The 26135-nt window shown below is 38.4% G+C and overlaps 2 protein-coding genes and 1 pseudogene across 4 annotated transcripts in view; 1 reads left to right on the top strand and 2 right to left on the bottom strand.

The window, feature by feature from the left end:
• SRP54 (signal recognition particle 54) overlaps positions 1–4335 on the bottom strand; it is a 39966-nt gene extending 35631 nt beyond the window's left edge. The window contains exon 1 of one of the 3 annotated variants that reach the window (XM_030318931.2): positions 4099–4335. The gene's annotated coding sequence lies outside the window, so the exon portion shown is untranslated. The remainder of the gene's footprint in view (positions 1–4098) is intronic. The other 2 variants (XM_030318930.2, XM_030318932.1) reach the window with 2 other exon arrangements.
• A 23-nt stretch (positions 4336–4358) lies between these two features.
• LOC115516367 overlaps positions 4359–26135 on the top strand; it is a 42108-nt gene continuing 20331 nt past the window's right edge. Inside the window, exons 1-2 of the mRNA XM_030318938.1 lie at positions 4359–4889; positions 25542–25663. Coding sequence (XP_030174798.1) covers positions 4607–4889; positions 25542–25663 — 405 coding nt within the window. The 5' untranslated portion in view covers positions 4359–4606. The remainder of the gene's footprint in view (positions 4890–25541; positions 25664–26135) is intronic.
• Positions 17018–17621, bottom strand: LOC115516369 (annotated as a pseudogene).

The raw sequence follows: 26135 nt of genomic DNA, 5'->3' as shown, positions 1-26135 counted from the left end.
ATGAATAGACAATTTTCCAAAGAAGACATCCAGATGGCTCACAGACACAGGAAAATACTCAACATCACTCATCATTAGGGAAATACAAATCAAAACCACAATGAGATACCACTTCATATCTGTCAGAACGGCTAAAATTAACAACTCAGGAAAGAATAGATGTTGGCAAAAATTCAGAGAAAGGGGAACCCTTTTGTACTGTTGGTGGGAATGCAAACTGGTACAGCCACTCTGGAAAACAGGAGGTTGGTTCCTCGAAAAATTAAAAATAGAACTACCCTAAGACCTAACAAATGCACTACTAGGTATTTATCCAAGGGATACAAAAATGCTGATTCAAAGGAGCACATGCACCCCAATGTTTATAGCACTGATATGAACAATAGCCCAAATGTCCTTTGACTGATGAATGAATAAAGAAGATGTGGTGAGTGTGTGTGTGTGTGTGTATAACAGAATGCTACTCAGCAATCAAAAAGAACAAAATCTTGCCATTTGCAACACAGTGGATGGAACTAGAGTATATTATGCGACACGTAGTAAGTCAGAGAAAGACAGATACCGTATGATTTCAAATACGGAATTTGAGAAACACAACAGATGAACATAGGGGAAGGGAAGGAAAAATAAGACAAAAACAGAAAGAGAGACAAACCACAAGAGACTCTTAAATACAGGGAATAGAGGGTTGTTGTAGGGGAAGCAGGTGGGGGGATGGGTTAACGGGTGATGAGCATTATGGAAGGCACTTGGGATGCGCACTGGGTATTACATGTAAGAGATGAATCACTGGGTTCTGCTCCTGAAGCCAAGACTACACTCTATGTTAACTAACTTGAATTTAAATACAAAAAAGAATTGAAGTACTGATTCATGCTACAACATGGATGAATACTGAAAACATAATCTGCATGAAAGAAACCAGTGACAAAAGATCACATATTCTAGGATTCCATTTATATGAAATGTCCAGAAGTAAATCTACAGAGACAGAAAGTGGATTAATAGTTGGTTAGGGCTCCGAAGTTGGGGAAAAATGAGGAGTGACTATTAATGGGTATGGGGTTTCTTCATGGAGTGATGAAAATGTTCTAAAATTGATTGTGGTGATGATTGCACAACTCTGTCAATACACTAAAAAGCACTGAATTGTATACTTTAGGTGAATTGTAGGATATGTGAATTTTATTTCAATAAAACTGTTAGCAAATAACATTTATCATTTCTGGATGGTGAATTTTTATTTTCTTATTTACATCTTTTTGTAATTTACAAATTTTTGGTAGGACTATTATTTTTTAAGTCAAAGGTAAAATTAATTATTTTTCAAAGTTCTCCTTGTGAGAATTACAATGATATTATACTGGGGATTGAGATGAAGTTGCCACATGGATTCATTTAGTTATTCATTCATCAAACACCTAGTATGTATTCCAGGAATTGTCCCAGCATGAGAAAAGCTCTAACTCCAAAATCAATAAATTACATCAATTTAACACAGACAAAACTCCTCCATTAACTTCAGAAGATAAATTATACATCATACCATCACTGACTTACCTGCTTTAATTCTGCAACAAAGGTTATATTCAATTACATCAAAAAGTATCAGGAAATTCCCTCTTCATTAAAATAATGTTTCCAAATTTTAAAATTCCTTTTAATTAAAAACAACAACAATACGACACTTTATAGGTTGATAACAGAAAAGGCGTACCAAAAACTCAATTAGCAACAAGAGGTAACAGTTCAAAAACAATGAGAATCATTCCTTTAAGATACTTTTTTGGCTATCAGGTCAATTATAACAAGAATTTTTATGTAAACTTTTACCAAGATTAAAACAAGTCAAAAGAATTCCTTGGAAACAGTTTGTCCTGAAGTTGAACATAGACTGAAAATACGGAAGAGGAGGAATGAGCTATTTCAAGCAATGGGTTATTTCAGCGACGTTTAGCTAACACCTATCAGCTAAAAATTAGATATTCAATCAACCTCTAGGGATAGCAACATCAAAAGGTGTTGGCAGAAGTGGCCTCATCTAAATTCTTCATTAGGAGAGTGAAACAAGGCATCAGATTTTGAAAAACTTCACTGGCTACATATTAAGTACAGCCAGGCTTAATAACCATTGCATGAAGCAATATTCTTCAAAGAAAAACAGAGAAAGAAAAATCTGTTCCATAATTTAAAAAGATTAGAGTCAAATAGCAAATACTTTGGAGGGAGAAAAACCTGAGAGCAAAGAGACTACGTACACTAATCTTATCCCAAAAGTCTAATGGAGACGTGGGCTTGAACCAGGGAAGCAGAAAGCAAAATGGCTCAAGTCAAGCCCATAAAACAGAAGCTACAGGACATAATGACCAAATGGTTGTGGAAAACGAAGGGGAAAAAAAGGCAAAAGTGACTCCAAGGTCTCAAACAGTAACCAGATGGCCAATGATGCCATTAACCAAAGAATGGAAGGCAGAAGAGAAACTGGTTGGAAAATTAAAGAGTTAATACAGAAAAGGTTCAAGGGGCTGTAAGGTTTTGTAATGTTGTATTTGTAAAGTTTTACTAAAGTTGGATTGTGAGCACATCTACTAAAATATTTTGTAATGTTCTACTAAAGTTGGATACTGTGCACATTTTATTATTCCTTAAAAATTGAACATACAAATATCACAAAATTCAAGTACAAACAAGGAGTCAAAAACATGTATATATCATATAGTAATAATGAAAAGAATTTAAAAAAAGGAAAGTTGAGGTAGTAAGCTTGGTTTTGGACGTACTAAATTTATAGAAACTAAAAAACTATATCATTCATGAGACAGAAGTTACAGGGAAAAAAAAGAAGTTACAGAAGATTGGAAATGGTTGGCATACAAGGATAATGCCATGGAAGCCATGGATGTAGATGATAATTCTCAAGAAGACTGTGAAAGACCATTTGGGTTACAGGGATGGCAAAGAGCCAACAAAAAGTAGTCAACTAAGACTGAGAATAATTAACAGGTCTAGAAGCCCTTACTAATTGCTTACCCTCTCCAAAAGCATACAGAAGAAAATCAATTTTTTTAAAGCTACCATTTATATTTACCTTATTAAATTCTAGAGGTGGATCCAGAATTCCCAGTTAGGTGAAATTAGAGGCAAGATCTGTTTGAAGAAGGGCTTGAAGATGCTTTTATTAAATTAGAAAATACTAACTGACCACATGAAAACATCAAGAGAAAGAGTTTTAAGGGAAATAATTCTACCCTTTGGCACCAACACTGCTATATTCTAGACACTGCCCAGAACAGATCACCTAATCTTTCATCCCCATAATAAGTTATTAGATAGATGAGGAAACTGAGACTGGATTGGACTAGCAACCTGCTCAGGGTCACAAATCCCCCTGAACAATCTCATCTGTGTTCCCATAGCTATCATGGCTCTTTAAACTTTCTCATTACTCATCTTGCTATAATGTATATTTATGTGCCTCTCTCACTGTACTGTTAGCTCCTCAATGGCAGTATTTGTGTCATTCATTTCAATATCCCTATAGATAGGAATAAGTAAATACTGTTGAATTAAGCATATGAAAGAACTAGGTGAGAATAGCATCAAGAAAGACAATAGGGGAAAGAGTTTAAATAAAGTGTCAAATGTACAGAAAGAGCCATCAGTATATCTGAAGTCACCATTGGCATTGAACTGATATCCCGTATTGTTTATTGAACGCCTACTATATGCAGAACAATGTGTCGAGCACAACGGACACGGAAAAATGAAATCTCGTACACGTCAAAAGGTTTTCGGAGAAGTAGCCACATCTAAATTATTGATCAAGAGAGCAAAGCAAAGAGCCAGGCCTGTAATTGCCTACATCTAATTTGGCTCGGGTAAATCTGAAGACAACTTAAAAGGGTCACAGTGCATCCTTTAATAAAACTTCTGACGGGGCACACGAGATGAAAAAGGGCCAGTGCACCTCAATCTCGGTGACGAGAGTCGGTGGCCAGAGAAGCCGACTCCCTCTGGAGTCTCTAGCCCCCAAGCAGGGCTGAGGCTGCCCCTAGCTGCCAGTCCGTGGTCGGGGGCGGGAAAAAGCAAGACACTTACCGCAAAAGGCACCGCTACCGCTGTGGCCCAAAGGGGCCGGGGATTCCTTCGCGAGGCCCCCGCAACGTGGGAGGAAACCAAGAAAAGCAGGGATCAGACAGACAGATGCGATCCCACAGCCCGACTTCCCAAACTATACAAACTAGGGCTCCAGCGCCCAGCACCGCGACGCCAACTCCCACCAGCTGGAAGACCGACGATTGCCACCGAACCTTCCGCCCAATGAGGAAACGTCACCACTCGGCGTAGTCCAGCCTCTTATGAAAAGGATACACTTCCGCTTCCGGGGCACCTGCCGCGTACTTTCAGTGCTTTCGCTGAAAGGGTTTACTGCGATGTTTCTTTGCTTCGACTGGCTTTGGGACATTCCGTTTCCTATTGCCCAATCACTGCGGCAGCAAAGTGGCAGTACAGGATGTTCTCTAGGGATGCGATCTCAGGAAATCCGGCCTCGAGAAGTCACCTTACAAAGTGACTGGGCAGTGCACTGCCAGCTGAAAGGAGAATCATGAGAGATGCAATTCAAAGTAGGGTTTCGTCCCCAGGCGCACGTGTGAACACCAACAAGGGGCGGGGCTTAGGGATTTCGCAGCCCGGTGAGGCGGGTTCCGCCGTGTCGGATCTGGAGTGGAGACCGCTCTCTGCTTGCGCGTGCGCATTGCGAACCTTCCCCGACGCTGTTTTCTGCTCCAAGATGGAATTCCGCTCCGCGCGGCAAGCGATAATGCAGCTGCTACGTACGGTGGCTCCGGCAGACCTCCCAGCGCTGCTCGAGTGGATGAGAACTACCCGTAAGCGACCAGAGCCAGACGCAAGTGGTTGGGGCAAAGATATACTATAGGTGTTGACCTTGGGGACCTAAGACAGCATGAGGCCGAAAGCCTCCTAGGGGTCGCTGTGCCGGTCTCAGCTCCTCTCTATAGGAGAGGTTGACGGGGGGCACATTTCAAACCTTAGCAGGTTCAGAGTCCAGTTTGGAATTGGGTGCAGGAAGACCTGGCTCTGGGTTGTTTGTGATGGTGCTGCAGACTTCAGACAAGCCACCTAGAGGCTCCTTGTGCCTAATCCTTTTCTGAGGGAAGAGAAGGGCTGGAGGGTTTTGCCCTCCCCACCGCCATTACTCCCACGAATTTGTGACTACCAGTAAGGTTAGTTACTACCTGAAAAAGCACTTTGCAAAAGGTGTTTCAGTCTGTGGGGCAGGAAAGTTTTACCCTACAAGCAAAGTCACCTGTAGCTAGTGCATTTATTTTCTCAGTTGTAAAATGGACCATCAATTTAATAGCAGTTTTCCAGGGTGAGGTAAGGGAGAGATTGGGGGGTGACGACTTTGATTTTAAGCTGTTAATAAAATTAATAATACAAAAAAGGACAACTTAGAATCGAGGAAATGTGGCAATTAGGTCCATTTATTGAAGAATGGTTACTGCTTTGGCAAAGTGAAGCCTGGTGAAAGCACAAGATAACAGGATATTCCTTGTTTTAGAACAATGCCAAAAAACCATGCTACCTTTATACCTCTAAACATTGATTCCCATGTTTATTTTCATCCAGACTCATGATTTGAAATATTCATGTGTGCTGATAACTTCCAAACTTAACTTTTTCCTAGAACTCTCTTTCTTTGTGATGTTATTAGTCAATCAGTAGGATTGGGTATTTTTATTATTATTACACATTTGGGGGGATCATTTTAGATGAGAGGCCAAAATGAAATTAACTTGGAAAACTGATAGAGTTAGCCTTTTAGAAAGTGGAGAAAACCAGACAGGTAGATTCAAGATAGGAATTGCTGAGTCAAAATATGCTGAGTCTCCTTATTTAAATTTTGTATTGCTAGTTTTATTTATCATATCCCGATTGATTATAAAAACCATAGTAGTTTCCGTTTGTTTTTTTCTGCATTCCTCAGCACAAGATCTTTTATTCCAAAAGCCCTAAGTGCCTACAAAAATGCCACCTACTGCCTGGTTCTGGCAATTGCACAGTTACTAAAATATTCTTATCCTCAAGATTTCAGTTTTGTGGAATCATTTGTAATCTAAATTTCCAGTTTTAGAGACATCAGTTGAGAGCCCCATTTTTCAAAATCAGGAAAACCTGTAAGCATGTCTTGGGTGATAATTTTGTAAACAAGAAGACCCAAGATCACTGACTTTAGAGTACATTTTTACTTTTTTAAAAGCTCTTTTTGTGCCTTTCTCCAGCAGATCCTGTAGTCAGAGAGCTCATGCAATTTATTAAATGATTTAGAAAACGACAGTGAATTTCTGAGAATGTTTATTAACATGAATATTGTAAGAAATGAGGGTGTCACTTTGCTTTAAATGGAGTGTTTTAACATAAATCTTGAAAAGCAACTTATTAGTATACCTTTTTTAGGTGGTAAAATATACATAACATAAAATTTACTATTTTAAGCTATTTTTAAGTATACAGTTCAGTGACATTACATACATTTACGTTGTACAACCATCACATCTGTCTCCAGAACTTTCTCATCTTCCCAAGCTGAAATTCTTAGTATACTTTTTTATGAAGTGACTCTAAACAGAGCACAAAAGATTCTTCCAGTCAACCATTTTTTTATTTTCCTAACTAATTTCCTTCTTCTAGGAAAAAAAATTATCTTTTATCTCTAGCATTAAGTCACTTGCATAATATCTTATTTGTATGACATTTTCTTAGACATTTAATAAGTATAAATCTCCTTGAATTTTTATACTATTTAATGAAATAGCAAGAGACAATAGTAGGTATTGAGTATGGCTTTGGTTTTGAGTTTTGCAATGCTTATTGAAACTGAAAAACAGGGGCGCCTGGGTGGCGCAGTCGGTTAAGTGTCCGACTTCAGCCAGGTCACGATCTTGCGGTCCGTGAGTTCGAGCCCCGCGTCGGGCTCTGGGCTGATGGCTCAGAGCCTGGAGCCTGTTTCCGATTCTGTGTCTCCCTCTCTCTCTGCCCCTCGCCCGTTCATGCTCTGTCTCTCTCTGTCCCAAAAATAAATAAACGTCGAAAAAAAAATAAAAAATAAAAAATAAAAAAAAAAAGAAACTGAAAAACATGTTGCTAACAGGTAAAATCATAATCATTTTAGATACACAAAAGGAAGGATAATCTTTTTTAATGTTTATTTATTTTTGAGAGAGAAAGAGAACGAGCAGGGGAGAGGCAGAGAAAGAGGGGGACAGAGGATCTGAAGCGGGCTCTGCACTAATAGCAGAGAGCCCGATGCAGAGCTCGAACCCACAAACCATGAGACCATGACCTGAGCTGAAATCAGACACTTTACGGACTGAGCCACCCAGGCACCCCAGAATAATATTCTTGATCTCTGAAGGAATAGTGGGATTATCACACCAACACCTGGAGTCATTTAGGATCAGGCTGGTAGAACTAGAAGCGTGGACCAGGGCAGAGCCAAGCACATGTCAATGCCTGATAAACTGAAGATGTAGAAAAAATAGATGGGAGCCTACATTTTACCTTGGTACAGCTTAGGCCAAAGATCTAGGAAACAAATGAATACCAACGTAGGAAGGATACACCAAGTCTGAAGGGCAAAGCACACAAAGATACCGTCTCCCAAAATGAATGAATGAATGAAGTAAAAAATACAGCAGGACCTCAGCTAATTGATTCTGATCTTGTGGCAGAACATCTGTTCTCTTCTATTTCCTGTATATATATAAAATGGGCTCTTGATCTAGATTTCAAAGTGTAGGAGAGTGACTGCAATCCATTAAGTGAGGAGAGCTTAGAGCCAGAACTGCAAGTGGGACCCCCAATAAGCATATTTTTAAAAAGTACATTGGAACAACTGTATGTTAACATATGCTATTCTGAAGCCACCGAATTTTTCTTGGATATGCAAATACAAATGAGGAAGTCAAACACACTGCCCAAAAGAGTTTCTATTAAGAATCAGATTACAAAGGGTAGAAAATTAGGGTTTGCTCTAAGAAAATTAAAATCATCAAAAAATATTTAATGCTTAAAGAAGATAACAGTAGATGACTAGAAGCTTTTAGAAGCTTCACTGTATCCTATATTTTAGGTATATCTTCACTGACCGTAAGTGGACCTGTTTGTGAGCAGCAGCTACAGAGCTGTTAGAAATTCTTTGAAATTCCCACAAATCTAAAAAGCAAAATCTGGTTTCTAGTTACATTTGTCAGACAGTATACCGCTTCAGTTCCATATTGCATTACCACTGAGGAAGTATCATAACAAAGATATTCTAATCTTCATTGAAACCATATGAATTAATGAAAGTTACCAAGAACATGAGGTAACAAAAATAGATTGTTTTTTCAAAAACTAACAAGGTATACTAAGCAAATTGGTACCTCTCTTAAATTGGTACCTCTTAAAAATTTTCTATCAAATAAAAAGAATTACACTTTTGGGGCATCTGGGTGTCTGGGTCGGTTAAGCGTCTGACTCTTGATTTTGGCTCAGGTCATGATCTCACAATTTGATTCATGAGACCGAGTTATGTCTCAGGCTCTGTGCTCATAGCACAGAGCCTGCTTGGGATTCTCTCTCTCTGCCCCTCCCCCACGTGCATGCACATGTACTCTCTCTTTCAAAATAAATTTTTTTTTATTTTTTTTTTCAACGTTTATTTATTTTTGGGACAGAGAGAGACAGAGCATGAACGGGGGAGGGGCAGAGAGAGAGGGAGACACAGAATCGGAAACAGGCTCCAGGCTCCGAGCCATCAGCCCAGAGCCTGACGCGGGGCTCGAACTCACGGACCGCGAGATCGTGACCTGGCTGAAGTCGGACACTTAACCGACTGCGCCACCCAGGCACCCCAATAAAACATTTTTTAAAAAGAGAGAATAAAGTACTTTTGTATTTTAATATATTGTTGTGTATAAAATGAGCAGGATAGGGGCTCCTGGGTGGCTCAATCGGTTAAGGGTCGGACTTCGGCTCAGATCATGATCTCGCGGTTTGTGAGTTTGAGCCCCGCGTTGGTCTCTGTGCTGACAGCGTGGAGCCTGGTGCCTGCTTCAGATTCTGTGTCTCCCCCTCTCTCTGCCCCTCCCCCACTTGTGCTCTCTCTCTATCAAAAATAAATGTAAAAAAAAAAGATTTTTTTTTTAAATGAGCAGGATATATAAAAGGATAATACATCATGAACAACTGGGTTTATCCCAAGAATGCACTGTTGGTTTAACATTATAAAATCAGGGGCACCTGGGTGGCTCATTCAGTTAAGTGTCTGACTCTTAATTTTGGCTCCGGTCACAATCTCAGGGTTCAGGAGATCAAGCCCTGCATCAGACTCCATACTGACAGCATAAAGCCTGCTTGGGATTCTCTCTCTCCCTCTCTCACTGCCCCTCCCCTGTTCGTATGTTCTCTTTCCTCTCTCACAATAAATAAACACTTTTAAAAATAAATGAGTAAAACATTATAAAATCAATGTAATTCACCATATTCAGTAAAAAGAAAAACTATATTATTACCTCAATAGATCAGGAAGAGCATTTGACAACATCCAACACCTCTTCCTGATAATAACTCTCATCAAACTGGGAGTAGAAGGGAACATTCTCAACCTGATAAAGGACATGTATGAAAAATCTACAGCTAACATCATTCTTAAAAGTGAAAAGACTGAGTTCTTTCCCCTAAGATCAGAAATGACAAAGATGTGCACTCATCGCAACTATCCAGCATCATAATACAGCTTCTAGTCAGTACAGTATCTCAAGAACAAGTGAAGGAGGGAGGCATTTCAATTAGGAATGGGTGAATGGATGAGCAAATTGTGGTATATTTTTATAATGGAATACTACTTAGCAAATAAATGGAAAGAAGTATTTGCCCAACAACGTGAATAAATTATACTGAGTGAAAGCAACCATACTAAAAAAGACTGTATACAGCATGATTTCATTGATTTATAACTAGAAAACGCAGCCTGATCTATAGTGATAGAAAATACATCTCTGGCAACTGAGTGAGTGGAGGGATTGGAGAAGGATTACAGATGGGCAAAAGGAAACATTTGGGGGTAACAGATATGTCCACTACCTTGATTGTAGAGATAATTTCATGACTGTATCCATATGACAAAGTTTATATAATTATACACTTGAAATATGTATAGTTTATTTGTACAAATTCTTCTATAAAACTTTTTACAAAATGGCCACAAATTCTTTGATCCTCATTCCATGAGAGGTCTGATCTATATTCTCTACCTTGAAATCTGAATGGGCTCTGTTACAGCTTTGGCCCATAGAATATGGCAGAAGTGACACTATGTCAGTTTCAGATCCAGGACTTAAGAAACTGGCAACTTCTACTTTCTTTCTCTTGGAATGCTTGGTCTGGGAGAAGGTAACCATCATATGTGTAGTCTGACTACCTTGAGATTATCAAACTATCAGGAATCCCCAGCTAGCCTATGGACAGCAAGATGCTCAACCAGGCTGTAACTGTTCTTGCCATCCTTGCCTAGACACCAGACATAGGAGTAAAGAAGCCATCTGAAATGCCCACTCCAGTCAAGCCTTTCTTACAAATAATATTGCTGTGAACATTCATGTGTAGATTTTTGTGTTAACATAAGTTTTCATTTCTCTGTGATAATATTCAAGAGTGCAATTGCTGGGTCATATGGTAAGTGCATTTTTAGTTTTATAGAAACTGTCAAACTGTTTTCCAGAGTGGCTATTTTTATGTTAATACAAACATACTGTAATCCGATTTCTCTGCATCCTCACCAGCATTTGCTATTAGTGGTTTTTTTCTTTCTTTTAATACTTACTTATTTTTGAGAGCGAGACACACAGAGTGTGAGTGGGGGAGAGGCAGAGAGAGAGAGGGAGACACAGAAGCTGAAGCAGGCTCCAGGATCCGCGCTGTCAGCACAGAGACTGACGCTGCACTGGAACTCACAGACTGGGAGATCATGACCTGAGCCGAAGTCAAACACTTTTACCGACTGAGCCACCCAAGTGCCCCAGTCAGTATTTTTTTTTTTAATGTTTATTTATATATTTAGAGAGCGAGAGAGAGAGGGGGGGCAAGTAGAGACAGGGGCAGAGGCTATCAGTGTGGAGCCTAACACAGGGCTCAGTCTCACAAACCATGAGATCCTGACCTGAGTCAAAATCAAGACTCAAGACACTTAACTGACTGAGCCACTCAGGAACTCCTATCAATATTTTTTATGTTAGCCATTCTGTTATTTGAGTGATATATCATTAGGTTGTTGAACATCTGCTCATGTGTTTATTTGCCATTTCAATATCGTCTTTGGTGAAATATCTGTTTGTGTCTTTTGCCCAATTTTAATTGTATTTTTTCTATACTGTCATCTTGAGAGTTCTTAATGTATTCTAGGTATAAGCCCTTTGTGAACATATATGTGGTTTGCAAGTATTTTCTCCAAGTCTGTAATTTGTTCATCCTCTTAAGAGTTTTTATTTTATTTTTATTCATTTACTTATTTTTAAATTTAAATCCAAGTTAGTTAACATATAATGTAATAATGATTTTAGGAGTAGAATTTAGTGATTCATCACTTACATATAACACCCAGTGCTCATCCCAACAAGTGCCCTCCTTAATGCCCCTTGCCCATTTAGCCCATTCACCCACCCAACACCCCACCAGCAACCCACAGTTTGTTCATGTATTTAAGAGTCTCTTGGTTTGTCTCCCTCTTTGTTTTTATCTTATTTGCTTCCCTTACCCTATGTTTATCTGTTTTGTTTCTTAAATTCCACATATGAGTGGAATATATGGAATATATGATTTTTTTTTTTGCTTTTCTCTGGCTGACTTATTTTGCTTAGCATAATACATTCTAATTCCATCCACGTTGTTGCAAATGGTAAGATTTCATTCTTTTTGATCGCCAAGTAATATTCCATTGTGTATACACCACATCTTCTTTATCCATTTATCAGTTGGTGGATATTTGGGCGCTTTCCATACTTTGGCTATTGTCTATAGTGCTGCTATAAACATTGAGGTGCATGTGACCCTTCGAATCAGCATTTTTGAATCCTTTGGCTAAATACCTAGTAGTGCATTTGCTGGGTCATAGGGTAATTTTTTGAGGAACCCCCATACTTTTTTCCAGAGTGGCTATACCAGTTTGCATTCCCACTAGCAGTGCAAAAAAGATACTCTTTCTCTGCATCCTCACCAACATCTGTTGCCGGAGTTGTTAACCTTAGCCATTCAGACAGGTGTGAGGTGGTATCTCAATGTGGTTTTGATTAGTATTTCCCTGATGATGAGTGATGTTGAGCACCTTTTCGTGTGTCTGTTTGCCATCAGGATGTCTTCTGTGGAAAAGTGTCTATTCATATCTTCTGCCCATTTCTTCAGTGGATTAGTTGTTTTTTGGGTGTTGAGTTCGATAAATTCTTTATAGATTTTGGATACTAACCCTTTATCTGATATGTCATTTGCAAATATCTTCTCCCATTCCATCAGTTGCCTTTTAAATTTGCTGATTGTTTCTTTCACTGTGCAGAAGCTTTTTATCTTGATGAGGTCCTAGTAGTTCATTTTTGCTTTTGTTTCCCTTGCCTCCAGAGACATTTCAAGTAAGAATTTGCTGTAGCTGAGGTCAAAGAGATTGTTGTCTGCTTTCTCCTCTAGGGTTTTGATGGCTTCCTGTCTCACATTTAGGTCTTTCATTCATTTTGAATTTATTTTTGTGTATGGTGTAAAAGACCGGTCCAGGTTCATTCTTCTGCATGTTGCTGTGTAGTTTTCCCAACTCTGCTGGCTGAAGAGGGTGTCTTTTTTCCACTGGATGTTCTTTCCTGCTTTGTCAAAGATGAGTTTGCCATGCATTTGTGGGTCCATTTCTGGGTTCTCTATTCTCTTCCATTGATCTGTGTGTCTTTTTGTGCCACTACCATAAACTGTGTTGATGATTACAACTTTGTAATACAGCTTGAAGTCCTGAATTGTGATGCCTTCAGCTTTGGTTTTCTTTTTCATCATTACTTTGGCTATTCAGGGACTTTTCTGATTCCATCAAATTTTAGGATTGTTTGTTCAAGCTCTGTGAAGAATGCTAGTGTTATTTTGATAGGGATTGCATTGAATATGTAGATTGCTTTGGGTAGTATCAACATTTTAACAATATTTGTTCTTCCAATCCATGAGCATGGAATGTTTTTCCATTTTTTTTTTGTGTCTTACTCAATTTCTTTCATAAGCTTTCTATAGTTTTCAGTGTATAGATTTTTCACTTCTGTGGTTAGATTTATTCCTAGGTATTGTTTTGGTGCAATTGTAAATGGGATCAATTCCTTGATTTCTCTTTCTGCTGCTTCATTATTGGTGTATAGAAATGCATATGGGGGCCCCTGGGTGGCTCAATCAGTTAACCCTCCTACTTCAGCTCAGGTCACGATCTCATGGTCTGTGAGTTCTGTGAGTTCTGTGAGTTCGAGCTGCGCGTTGGGCTCTGTGCTGACAGCTCGGAGTCTGGAGCCTGCTTCAGATTCTGTGTCTCCCTGTCTCTCTGCCCCTCCCCTGTTCATGCTCTGTCTCTCTGTCTCAAAAATAAATAAACATTAAAAAAAATTAAGAAAACATAACCAGGTACAGTCAAAGGTGGACACATTAAATTGAGATTACAGGTATTAGAGCTAAAGAGAGTTTTCACATTTACAAAAATTAATGTGCTTCTGTGGCTGTATTTACATTTAAATAAGAAATATATTTAAAAAAAAGAAATGCATGCGATTTCTGTACCTTGATTATAAAAAAAATCCTCCTTGCCGAGTTGGATGCCTTTTCTTTTTGTTGTCTGATTGCTGAGGCTAGGACTTCCAACACTATGTTGAATAAATAATAGTGATGAGAGTGGACATCCCTGTCATGTTCCTGACCTTAGGGGCTTATCTTTCAGGTTTTCCCCATTGAGGATAATATTAGCAGTGAGTCTTTCTTATATGGCCTTTATGATCTTGAGATATGTTACTTCTATATCTACTTTCTTAAGGATTTTTATCAAAGAAGGATTAGGGGCGCCTGAGTAGCTCAGTCAGGTAAGCATCCAACTTCAGCTCAGGTCATGATCTTGCTGTTCATGAGTTTGAGCCCCATGTCAAGCTCTTTGCTGACAGCTCAGAGCCTGGAGCCTGGTGGGGATTCTATGTGTCTGCCTGTCTCTGCCCCTCCCCCACTTTTGTGAGCGCGTGCTCTATCTCTCTCTCAAAAATAAACATTAAAAAAAAAAGGATGCTATATTTTGTCAAATGCTTTTTCTGCACCTATTGAGAGGAATGTGTGGTTCTTATCCTTTCTTTCATTAATGTGATGTATCACATTGATTGATTTGCAAATATTGAACCAGTTCTGCGTCCCAGGAATAAATCCCACTTGATCGTGGTGAATAATTCTTTTAATGTATTGTTAGATCTGGTTTGCTAGTATCTTGTTGAGAATTTTTGCATCCATGTTCATCAGGGAAATTTCTGTAGTTCTCCTTTTTAGTGGGTTCTTTGTCTGGTTTTGGAATCGCAGTAATGCTGGCCTCGTAGAATGAGTTTGGAAGTTTTCCTTCCATTTCTATTTTTTGGAATAGTTTCAAAAGAATATGTGTTAACTCTTTAAATGTTTGGTGGAATTCCCCTGGAAAGCTATCCAGGCCTGGACTCTTGTTTGTTGAGAGGTTTTTGATTACTGATTCAATTTCTTCACTGGTTATGGGTCTGTTCAAATTTTCTATTTCTTCCTGTTTCAGTTTTGGTAGTTTATATGTTTCTAGGAATTTGTCCATTGGGCAGTCTTCCAGATTGCCCAATTTATTGGCATATAATTGTTTATAATGTTCTCTTATTGTTGTTTGTATTTCTGTAGTATTGGTTGTGATCTCTCCTCTTTCATTCATGATTTTATTTATTTGGGTCCTTTCCTTTTTCTTTTTGATCAATCTGGCTAGGGGTTTGTGTCATTCTGGCTAGGGGCTTATCAATTTTGTTAATTCTTTCAAAGAACCAGCTCCTGGTTTCATTGATCAGTTCTTCTGGTTTTTTTTTTTTTTTAATTTTTTTTTCAACGTTTATTTATTTTTGGGACAGAGAGAGACAGAGCATGAACGGGGGAGGGGCAGAGAGAGAGGGAGACACAGAATCGGAAACAGGCTCCAGGCTCCGAGCCATCAGCCCAGAGCCTGACGCGGGGCTCGAACTCACGGACCGCGAGATCGTGACGTGGCTGAAGTTGGACGCTTAACCGACTGCGCCACCCAGGTGCCCCATGGTTTTTTGATTTCAAGATTGATTCCTGTTGTAATGTTTATTATTCCGTTTCTTCTGCTGGTTTGGGGCAGAATTTTTTGCCGTTCTTTTCCCAGCTCTTTTAGGTTTAAGATTAGATTGTGTATTTGAGACCTTTCTTCCTTCTCTAGGAAGGCCTGATTGCTATATACTTCCCTCTTATGACCTCCTTTGCTGCATCCCAAAGGATCTGGACTGTCATACATTCATTTTCATTGGCTTCCATATGCTTTTTAATTTCCTCTTTAACTTCTTGGTTAACCCATTCATTCTTTAGTAGGATGTTCTTTTTTTGTTTGTTTGTTTTTTAATGTTTATTTATTTTTGAGATAGAGGGAGACAGAGCATGAGTGGGGAAGGGGCAGAGAGAGAGGGAGACACAGAATCTGAAACAGGCCCCAGGCTCTGAGCTGTCAGCACAGAGCCTGACATAGGGTTCAACCCATGAACTGTGAGATCATGACCTGAACCGAAGTCGGATGCTTAACCGACTGAGCCACCTGGGCACCCCTTAAACATGTTGATATTAAAACAAACATAAATCTAGTATGGAGTACAAACTTCAAGTAATTTAACAAATGTCTTTGAGTTCATATATCATTTCCCCTAATTGCTTTATCAATAACGTTGTCTATCAATGACCCATATTTAACAAATAAGAACACAAGGGCAAAAATCACACTGGAATTCAGATCTTTGTCCTGAACACTTTGTCCAGTGATCACTTTTTCACTAATACTGTAGTAAAAATTTAGCCATTACTTTATAATTTTATAACCCTAAGATTATAATTTATTCTAAGTTCTGTCCTTAAAAATATAAAAAGTGAGTTACTTAATATCCTTAAAGTTGCAAAAAATGTAGAAATATAAAAACATTATTCAGTATATATTTTTCTTTAATTGTATTTCCTACTTCAGTAGTATGTGGGAGTTATTTTCTTCCTGCTAATGAATACATTTTTAGTAGCTTTTAAACAAAAAATATGAACTTAGGTCCAAATAATTTGTGACACAAAAACCATAAATTCTATTATCCAAAAACAATTAGGAGCTTTTTAAATGAAACCACACAACATCCTAAAAGGCACTGGGATTCCTCCACTTCTAAACCGCTGCTAAGCTGGAAAAAAAAAAATCTGGTTCTATCAGGAATCTCAGAATTGAGTGTTCTCCAAAGTGGAAAGTATATAGTGCCATTTCAGGAAAAAGTTATTCAGCTCTCACCCCCAACATAATTAGGCTTCATATACTCTTCTAAGAAACCAAAACAAATACTGAAATCAAAATAAAAGATTACTTAAGGCTAATTATCATACATACAGGTTGTTTTAGTTCCTTGTTTTAAGCCCCCTTCTGTAATATTAATAAAGTAAAATTAATATTTTACTGCAAAGAAAATTTATGGCTAGGGATATGTAAAATATATTTTTGTCATTAGTTCTTACATAAATACTGCATAGTGCCATTACCCAAATGGCAGGAACATTTTATGCCTACACTTCACTTCTGTATTTACAAAGAGAATTTGCATGATTTACATAAATGTAACTATCAGTGAAGGTTTAACAATGGAAATGCAATCTAACATCCATAATATCTGATGTTTTACAGACAGCAATGAGCAACATAGAAGAGATGTATTTTTAAATACCTTTCATTTGAGTGACCTTATGTAAAATATAAAAGATCATTTAGAAGTTCTTGGTCTCCTAAGGAGATTTTCAAATGCACTTATAGAAATAGTGAGATCCTTAAGAAATATCTTCCATGTCCACATCCTGTTGTCATTTCTGCACCAGTTTTTCTTCCAATTGCTTTCCTTTGCCGGCAAGAGGGGCCCGGATAAGATGAATGTTTTGCTTGACTTCTTTGATGTCCTGAACTTTCTGTAATTCTTTATTTTTCTTTAGTCTGTTCATTATAAATTTAGCTTGGCGTTTCTGTTTGATCTCTTCAACTCTCTTCATTGCATCAATAGTCTTACTCTATAGCTCTTGCTGGTTTTTAACAGGTTCATTTCTACATTTTTCAAAGTCAAATGAATTATCCACTGTAAGCTCTTTACCAGCTGCTTTACGGAATGCTTTAATCCACCTGACCTTGCGAGGATTGCTCTTCTTTTTAAAGTTTTTATGACACTTGGATTTACAGAATCTGAACACCTTGCAATCGTTGCAGACAACATCATGCCGTGGCTGGGGTAAATGGGCCCGGAACAGAAATAACACTTCTCAATAGGCATGTTGAAACCATGTGAGTTGTCACAGACGAAACGCCGAACTCGAGCGGAAGTGATACGACCCCTAGTAGGATGTTCTTTAATCTCCCAATTATTCATGGTCTTTCCAAATTTTTTCTTATGGTTGATTTCGAGTTTCATAGAGTTGTGGTCTGAAAACCTGCAAGGTATGATCTCAATCTTTTTGTACTTGTTGAGGGCTGATTTGTGTCCCAGTATGTATTCTATTCTGGAGAATGTTCCATGTGCACTCGAGAAGTGTGTATTCTGCTGCTTTTGGATGAAATGTTCTGAATATATCTGTTAAGTCCATCCAGTCTGGTGTGTCATTCAAAGCCATTGTTTCCTTGCTGATTGTGTTTCGATGATCTGTCCATTGCTGTAAGTGGGGTGTTGGAGACCCCTACTATTAAGGTATTATCAATGAGTTTCTTTATGTTTGTGATTAATTGATTTATGTATTTGGGTATTCCACATTGGGAACATAAATATTAACAATTTTTAGATCTTCTTGGTGTATAGACCCCCTTAATTATGATATAATGCCCTTCACCCCTTGTTACAGTCTTCATTTTCAAATCTAGTTTGTCTGATATAAGTACGGTAGCATGATAGATGATCTCTGTCCCCTTTCTTTCAATCTGCAGGTGTCTTTAGGTCTAAAATGAGTCTCTTATAAGCAACATATAGATGGGTCTTGTTTTGTTATCCATTCTGATGCACTGTCTTTTGATTGGAGCGTTTAGTCCATTTACATTTAGAGTGAGTACTGAAAGATAGGAATTTAGTACCATTGTGTTGCCTGTAGAGTTAGTGTTTCTGGTGATGTTCTCTGGTCCTTTTTAATCTTTGTTGCTTTTGGTCTTTTTTGTTTTGTTGTGTCTTTTCTCCACAGAGTCTCCCTTAAAATTTCTTGCAGGGCTGGTTTAGTGCTCATAAACTCCTTTAGTTTTTGTGTGTCTGGAAAACTCTCTGTTTGTATTTTGAATGACAGCCTTGCTGGATAAAGAATTCTTGGCTGCATATTTTCCCAATTCAACACATTAAATATATCCTGCCACTCCTTTCTGGTCTGTCAAGTTTCTCTGGATAGGTCTGCTGCGTTCCTGATCTGTCTTCCCTTACAGGTTAAAGACTTTTTTTTTCTGTTCTTTGTATAATAATTGATTTTCCATCATATCCTAGATATTTTGGATATCATGCCAGGATCATTTTGATTATATCTCAGATATTTTGGATGTTATGCTAAGACTTTTGTTCCTATTCAAATTTTTTTATCAATAGGCGGTTTGTTGTCTTGCTTAGTTCTAACCTGTTGGTTCTGGCCTGCTTTTGTGGGCTTTTGATAACAATTTGGTTTTCAGTGTCCTTGCAGTGTTTTCAACTTTGCCTTGTTCTCTAGCACTGTTGCAGTTCTTGTTCAATCTATGCTGGTGTCACCTGCATGGGGAAACACATTGGGCTGCCCTGTCTTGCTGAGCTGCCTTCCAATAGTGAGAATAGGAGACAAGCGATTCAGGACCTTGTTTGCTTTCCACCACTGAGCAGATGGCTAAGAGGTGCCAGACCTGGGTTTTTTTATGCCCCTGGGTAGAGGGTCTGAAGACTGGACAGTCTGCTGCTGGCCCAGGTGTGGAGTGGGGATGAGGGTTCCTCAGTAGGTCTCTGTTGTTTGTCCCCTTTACCAGTCTTTGGCAAGAAATAACACACTTTTCTTAATACTTTTTTTTTTCCTCCTATGCCTGTTAGTGGTTCTGGTATTGGTTTCTCTGGTACCTAGTCCAGGCTACATGGAAGATGAAAAGAAAATCCAGGGAACTCACTGCAGTGACTGTTCTTAAGTCCTAAGGCCCCTAGACAGTTCACCTTCTTTCTAGCTTTCCAATTCCTATTTTATAATTGCCTGTTGAATTATTTGCAGGGTATTTAGTTGTAGTTAGAGGGGAGGAACAAAGGAAAGTGAGGAAAGTTGCCATCTTGTCTGGGACCAGAAGTCCCCTCAATAAATTTTCAAAATTTCAGTAGGGACTTCAGAGTAATACATGATATGAATGAATAATAGGTTATGTGTGTGTGTGTGTGTGTGTGTGTGTGTGTGTGTGTATAAAACCTTGTATTTATGCATTATAAGTCATTAGATGTAAGAGTATGGATAAGTTAAGGCTAGAGGTTGAAGGTCAGAATTCATGGAGAGGTGCCTGGAGGGCTTAGGTTATGATCTCGCGGTTTGCGAGTTCCAGTCCCATGTCGGGGACTCACGCTCCTTCACTCACACCCTGTCTCCCTCCCTACCTCCCTCTCTCTCTGTCTCTCTCTCAAAAAATAAATGTTAAAAAAATTTTTTAATAAAAAAAGAAACAATTCATGGCCACGAAATAATTTGGACAGGCCCTTATTGCAAAAAGCTAGGTCATGCAGTTGAAAGGAACAGTATGAATGGGAAGGACTATGGAAAACAACTGGGGAGATTTGCCTCTTTTGTTTTTGAAAGAGTATGAGCAGTGTAGAGGCAGAGAGAAAGGGAGACACAGAGTCCAAAGCAGGCTCCAGGCTCTGAGCTGTAAGCACAGAGCAGGACGGCAAGGCCTGAACTTGTAAACTGCGAGATCATGACCTAAGCTGAAGTCGGACACTCAACCAAGCCACCCAGGCACCCCAAGATTTGCCTGTCTTGAGCAGAAATTATGTTAGGGGTAATAAGGATAGAAAATAGGATGGTTAGACTCTTGATATAGAGGGCCTTAAATATCTAGTATAAGATTTGATAGGTTGAAAAGTAGAAAGACATCCAAAAATTGTAAGGGAAGCAAGTGATATGAAAGTGAGGTTTGAGTGAGATTAGTTTAAAATAGATGTACAAGGTATGTTATAGTAGGGGAACCAAGATCAAGGGGCTAGTCATGAGTTTGTCCTAGTATCTAAGTGTGAAGTGATGACTGTGGCTGAGGTGGTTGGAGTGGGAATAAAGAGGAAGTAGGTTTTACAAGCAAAAATGGCAGGACTTGATACTGACCAGGTATAAAAAGTGGGGCTTGATTCGTAGACTATCAGTTTTGGTGACTTCTGTTTACTCATATATTTAGTTAAATATAGGTAGGAAATTTTTAAAGAATTAATGTTGCCCTTTAGAGCAACTTTTCTTTCTCCACTCCCTTCCCACCTACATGTGTAATTTGAGAAAAACTTTACTGTCAAGCAACTAACACCTTTCTTTAATCTTTTTCCAAGCATAATACTGTTACCACACATGCTGAAATAGCTATTATACATGTTAAAAGATATCAGCCTCACCAGTAATTAAGGAAATGCAAATTAAAACAACAAAGTTTGTATGGTAATATTTACTGCTGCAGGGTTTAATGAAACACATATTCTTTTCTGTTAAAGTAAATTGGTGTTATCTTTCAGGAAAGAAATTTGACAATATGTAGCAAGAGCCTTTAAAATGTTTAAGTACTTCTAGTTCTAACCATTTACAATAAGCAAATAATCAGAAATGCAAGAGAAGATGGATGCCAAAATGTCAGTTGCAGTGTCCTTAATTTTTCACAGTTAGAGCTATATCTAAATGTGCATTAGGAGTGAATGGTTAAATAAATACACAATGGTGGAATATTGCACAGCCTTTAGAAATGATGTTTTAAGGAATTCCACTTTAATAACAGAGTAAATAGTTAACGATGTAACATGAAGTTCAGATTTACACACTTCAGTAATATCCTATCATATCATGCTTTTTTAACCTGTCTTATAGCCATTATTAGGGCAAAAATGTTTTGCTCTTCTTTTCATAAGTTATTTGCCAACCACTACAGATACTAAGACTAATTTTAGCCTTCTTGCACTAAAAATTTCCATAGTGCTCAATAATATTAGCTATAATTATTGAACCTCTTAAGAACTTTCTTCCTGGAAAAATATACATATTTATGTATACAACCGAGCATACAGCTTTAGGCCCTTTAAGGACCACATAAGTCCCATATGTAGATCCTCTTTAGGGCCACACTGAAGAATTACTGCTTGGGGCCCCTGGGTGGCTCAGTCAGTTTAAGTCTGACTCTCAGTTTCGGCTCGGGTCAGGATCTCAGTTCATGAGTTCAAGCCCCACATCAGGCTCCATGCTGACAGTACAGAGCCTGCTTGGGATGCTGTCTCTCTCCCTGTCTCTGCCCTTCCCCTCCTTGTGCTCTCTCTCTCTCTCAAAACAAACTTAAAAAAAAAAAAAAAGGAATTATTGCTGTAACTGAAAAAATCTCTCTTTACCCTTGAATGTGGTTGAATCAGAGTTTGTTCAGGGTAAGAGGTGCCAGTTCTCTTTTTCACTTGGTATCCTTGGTATTGGGGTTAAACAAATGCAGTCTTCATTCATAACTACCTTTTTTAAATGACTGAATTTAATACACCTTTTCATAGTATCTCTCAACTGGTAATGCTCACATTAATTGAAGTATTGACTCTCAAATAAACATACTTCACCAGAGAGACAGCTGGAAATCGATTATGATGTCTTAGAATTTGCAGCCATTCCCATCTGTCATTGTTCCAGCTTCCTTGATCTTTACATATGACTATTGAAGACACTCTTTGGCCTCCACTGCCACCATCGCTTCCAAATTTATTAATCACCCAGTAGCAGTAGTAATCAGGGCCCTAGCTGCCACAATGTGATAGAAGAAGAGAATAAACGAAGGTAGCCATGGATTAGAGAACTAGATTGGCAATGTGAGTTCCAAGGCTGTATTTAAAGGGTTTTGTTGAACAAGTCCAGAAGACAGCAAGCAGATGGCAAAAGATACGGCTGCCACATCATATGGAGAACTGGTCAGAGGTGGGGAGAAGAGAAGATAATTGTAGTGATAGGAGAACTGTTACTAGCCAGCTGCCTTCTTTGCTATGATATAGTAATTAAGACTTCAGACTAAGCCTTGCATTTAAACCCCAACTCCACCTTTTGGCCAGTAGGACTGAGGCAAGTAACTGAACCTCTGACCTCATATTTTCATTGTTTTTGTTACAAAATAGAAATAATCATAGTTACCACCTATAGGATTTTTAGGATTAAATGATAGTGTGTGAAAAGCACCAAGTCTAGCATGCCTCACGTGTTCATTCAGTAAATGTTGTATAGCGTTAAAGGTGATGATTCCTCTCAGAAAAAATGAGTTAATGTTATAGAGAGTCAGATTCTGGCTCAGCATGAGGAAGGAATTCTGTCCCTGAATACGTTCAAGCAAAGACTAAACAACTATCGTGTGTGTGTGTGTGTGTGTGTGTGTGTGTGTGTGTGTGTGTGTCTGTGTGTCTGTGTGTCTGTGTATGCATATGTATATATCAGAGATGCATAGATGGATGGGCCATTTGGTAATAGGTCATAGTCTAAGTTCCTTTTTCACTGTAAGACTTTTTTTTTAATTTATTTTGAGAGAGAGAAGCATGCAGGTACATGAGCAGGGAAAGGGCAGAGAGAGGGAGAAAGGGAGAGAGAGAAAATCCTCAACAGGCTCCATGACTCGGGGCTCAGTCTCACGAGCCGAAATCAACAGTCAAGACACTTAACTGACTGAACCACCCAGGAGTCTCTGGGCTGCCTTTTATAAGGCAGACCCACATGAAAACTATGTCTTATTAATATGGTTGCTTATGTTACAGAATTAAATCCAAAGAAGTTGGGATAGGAAATATCTTAGTTTAACATAATGAGACTTTTTTTGGCTTTTCTAGTGATACCATTTACAAATTGAGAGAACCTGCTAAGGATCACTGGTGGGAGTGATATTATTAGAATTAATGTGAGTCATAGAGACTCCCAGACAGTGTTCTATCTATGGAGGGAAGGAAGCTAAGCAGATGTTAGATATTAATTAATACCTTGAGAAAACTTAGATTTTACAAATACAATTAAAAAGGCCAATTTTTTGAAAACCACATATCAGATGCTGTTTAAGTTCCACCTAAAAGAGTTTGGAATGAATTTTAATAGTATTTTTGTTTCTCTATAATTTTATGTTTTGTCTCCTTCTAGAAATAACTTTAAGCAACAGCTTGGAACATTATGCTAGATAGGTGAGGAAAGAAAAAAAGCTCAAAGACCTTCTCACATCAGTTCAGCAAACTGAATCTTTGTATTACTGTTGCTCAGTGAGAAGTTATGCAGAGAAAGATCCTTTGTGTGTAAGGCACCGAATAATACAGTGAAAAAGAAGAGTATCTTTATTTAGAATCAGAAAACCTCCGCTTATTTCCTTATGCTGCCATTGGCCTGCTTTGTAACTTTTAATTGTTATTAGTGACAGGATAATAGCATTCTGAACCAACACAAGAATTATTTTTTTGTTTAAGAACAAATCATGAGCTTACTTACAAACAGCCCACAATTCGGGGGCAGGGAATGTGGAGACAGATAACATTAACCTTCAGGATCTCCGTGTTTTCCTTCTACAGCTATTTTGAAACAGACCCTTTGGCATGCTTTTACTCTAGTAAGAGTTCAGTATAAGAAAGTCTTTTAAGAGAAAGGTAAAATATTTTCATTAGTAGTACTTTCCAGTCTACATTTGGCATCCCAAGTGGTAGCTAACTTTATGAGTATTTTACTTTCAGATAAGTCACATTCTATTTAAAACTATATATGAGCTGCTTGGAAATAATACTTTTTTAGAACCAGAAAATATTAAACATGCCTAAAAGTAGAAACAACTGAACAATAAACACCCCTTTTATACCCTCACCTAGATTTATCAGCTGTCAATCTCTTAACTGGACCTTCCCCATCTTTATTGCTACACATACTCTCCCTTACCTCATCTACCCCTCCACTTTTTGCCAGATCATCCAGAAGTAGGCCATAGCCATCAGAAATATTTTGTTTTGGGGCATCTGGGTGGCTCAGTTGGTTGAGTGTCTGACATCGGCTCAGATCATGATCTTGAGGTTCATGAGTTTGAGCCCTGCATCGGGCTTACTGCTGTCAGCACAGAGCCCTCTTCGGATCCTCTCTCCCTCCCTCTCTCTCTCTCCCTCTCAAAAAAGAAATATGCTTTTTTTTTTTTTTTTAGGTAAGCTCTACACCCCAACAAGGGACTCAAACTCATGACCACAAGATCAAGATTTGCATGTTCCACCAACTGAGCCAGCCACGCACCCCCAGAAATACAGTTTTAATGATAATTTTACCTGCTGCTCAAATGCAGCAGAGCATCACGGTCATTGTTAAGTTTATTACATAGTTGGTGTCAGCCATTAGTGCTTATTATCTTAAGGCTTAGGTACATTTTGTTGGAGGCAGGGATACTCAGTTTAGTTATCTTCTTAGCAGTCTCTGTGATGCCTCCTACACTAAGATCTGTATGGTCTGAGAAGGAATATTTAACCACTTGCTGGTGAGTTTAAGACCCTAAAAAACTAATGGCAGTGCTATTTTCGAGTAAAAATAGTTTAAATACTACATATTATTCATGTGTTTACTTATTTTAATGTTTATTTTTAAGAGACAGAGAGAGCACAAGCAAGGGAGGGGCAGAGAGAGACACAGAATTCTTAGCAGGCTTAAGGCTCTGAGCTGTCAGCACAGAGCCTGATGCATGGCTCTAACTCATGGACCAAGAGATAATGACCTGAGCTGAAGTCAGACTCTTAACCAACTGAGCTACCCAGGTGCCCTTAAAATGTTATATATATATATTTAAATTCCTTTGTTCTTCTTGAACAGGCTGAAATAGTCAAGTTTTGTATTTTCAAACAATTTGGGAAAAAGAAAAATTCACTATTTGAAATGGAACGTTTATTAGAATTTGAATATTTCATTGGTTAGAAGGCTTATTTATTGTTATAAATTGATGCTTTCTGATGGAAAATATGTCCATTGCATTAACTTAGGTATGACCAAAACCATAAAAGATACTTCTTTTTTTTTTTCCCCAGGAGATTTTGATGAGTTCACTCAAGATAATAATGACATTATGTTGAAAAACATAGCAGAAGACCTTCGGAATTGCTTACCTCTAGAAACCATGCTTTCCTCAGAACATCTAGCGCTCCAAAAAGTAAATACATTAAATTAATTTACTTTCAGTGCTATTTGAGGATACTCCTATTCTTCCCTAATCCCACAGCCTCTCTGGTCTAATTAGTCCTGAATTCTGCTTTAAACAGTATTTCATTTGGTTCTTCAGCCGTGTCCCTAATTCTTTTGAGTCTGTAACCCTCTGGCTCCCATTCATTCAACAAATATTTTATGAGGGCATCCTGTTTGCCAAGCACTTAACCCATCCCCACCCCCCTACAGAACAAGGCCCAACCATAATCTGGTCCTGCCTACATCATTGTCATGGTTTTCTGTTTCCTGTTCCATTTCCCTCACTTTTATCAAAGGTGAAATTCATCTTTTTGTTTCCTTCTCCTGCTTTTGCACTGTACAATTTTTGCTTATTCAGTTCCTTTATTCCTAAAATAAGTCCCATTTTTCTTATCCAGACAACCCCCTCATTCAAGTCCCTTCAGATCTCAACTCTTATG

This window comes from Lynx canadensis, chromosome B3 (genome assembly GCF_007474595.2).
Source record: "Lynx canadensis isolate LIC74 chromosome B3, mLynCan4.pri.v2, whole genome shotgun sequence".
Classification (NCBI taxonomy): Eukaryota; Metazoa; Chordata; class Mammalia; order Carnivora; family Felidae; genus Lynx; species Lynx canadensis.
The sequence above is the reverse complement of the archived record's forward strand: the minus strand, read 5'-3'. Positions and strand labels throughout refer to the sequence as shown.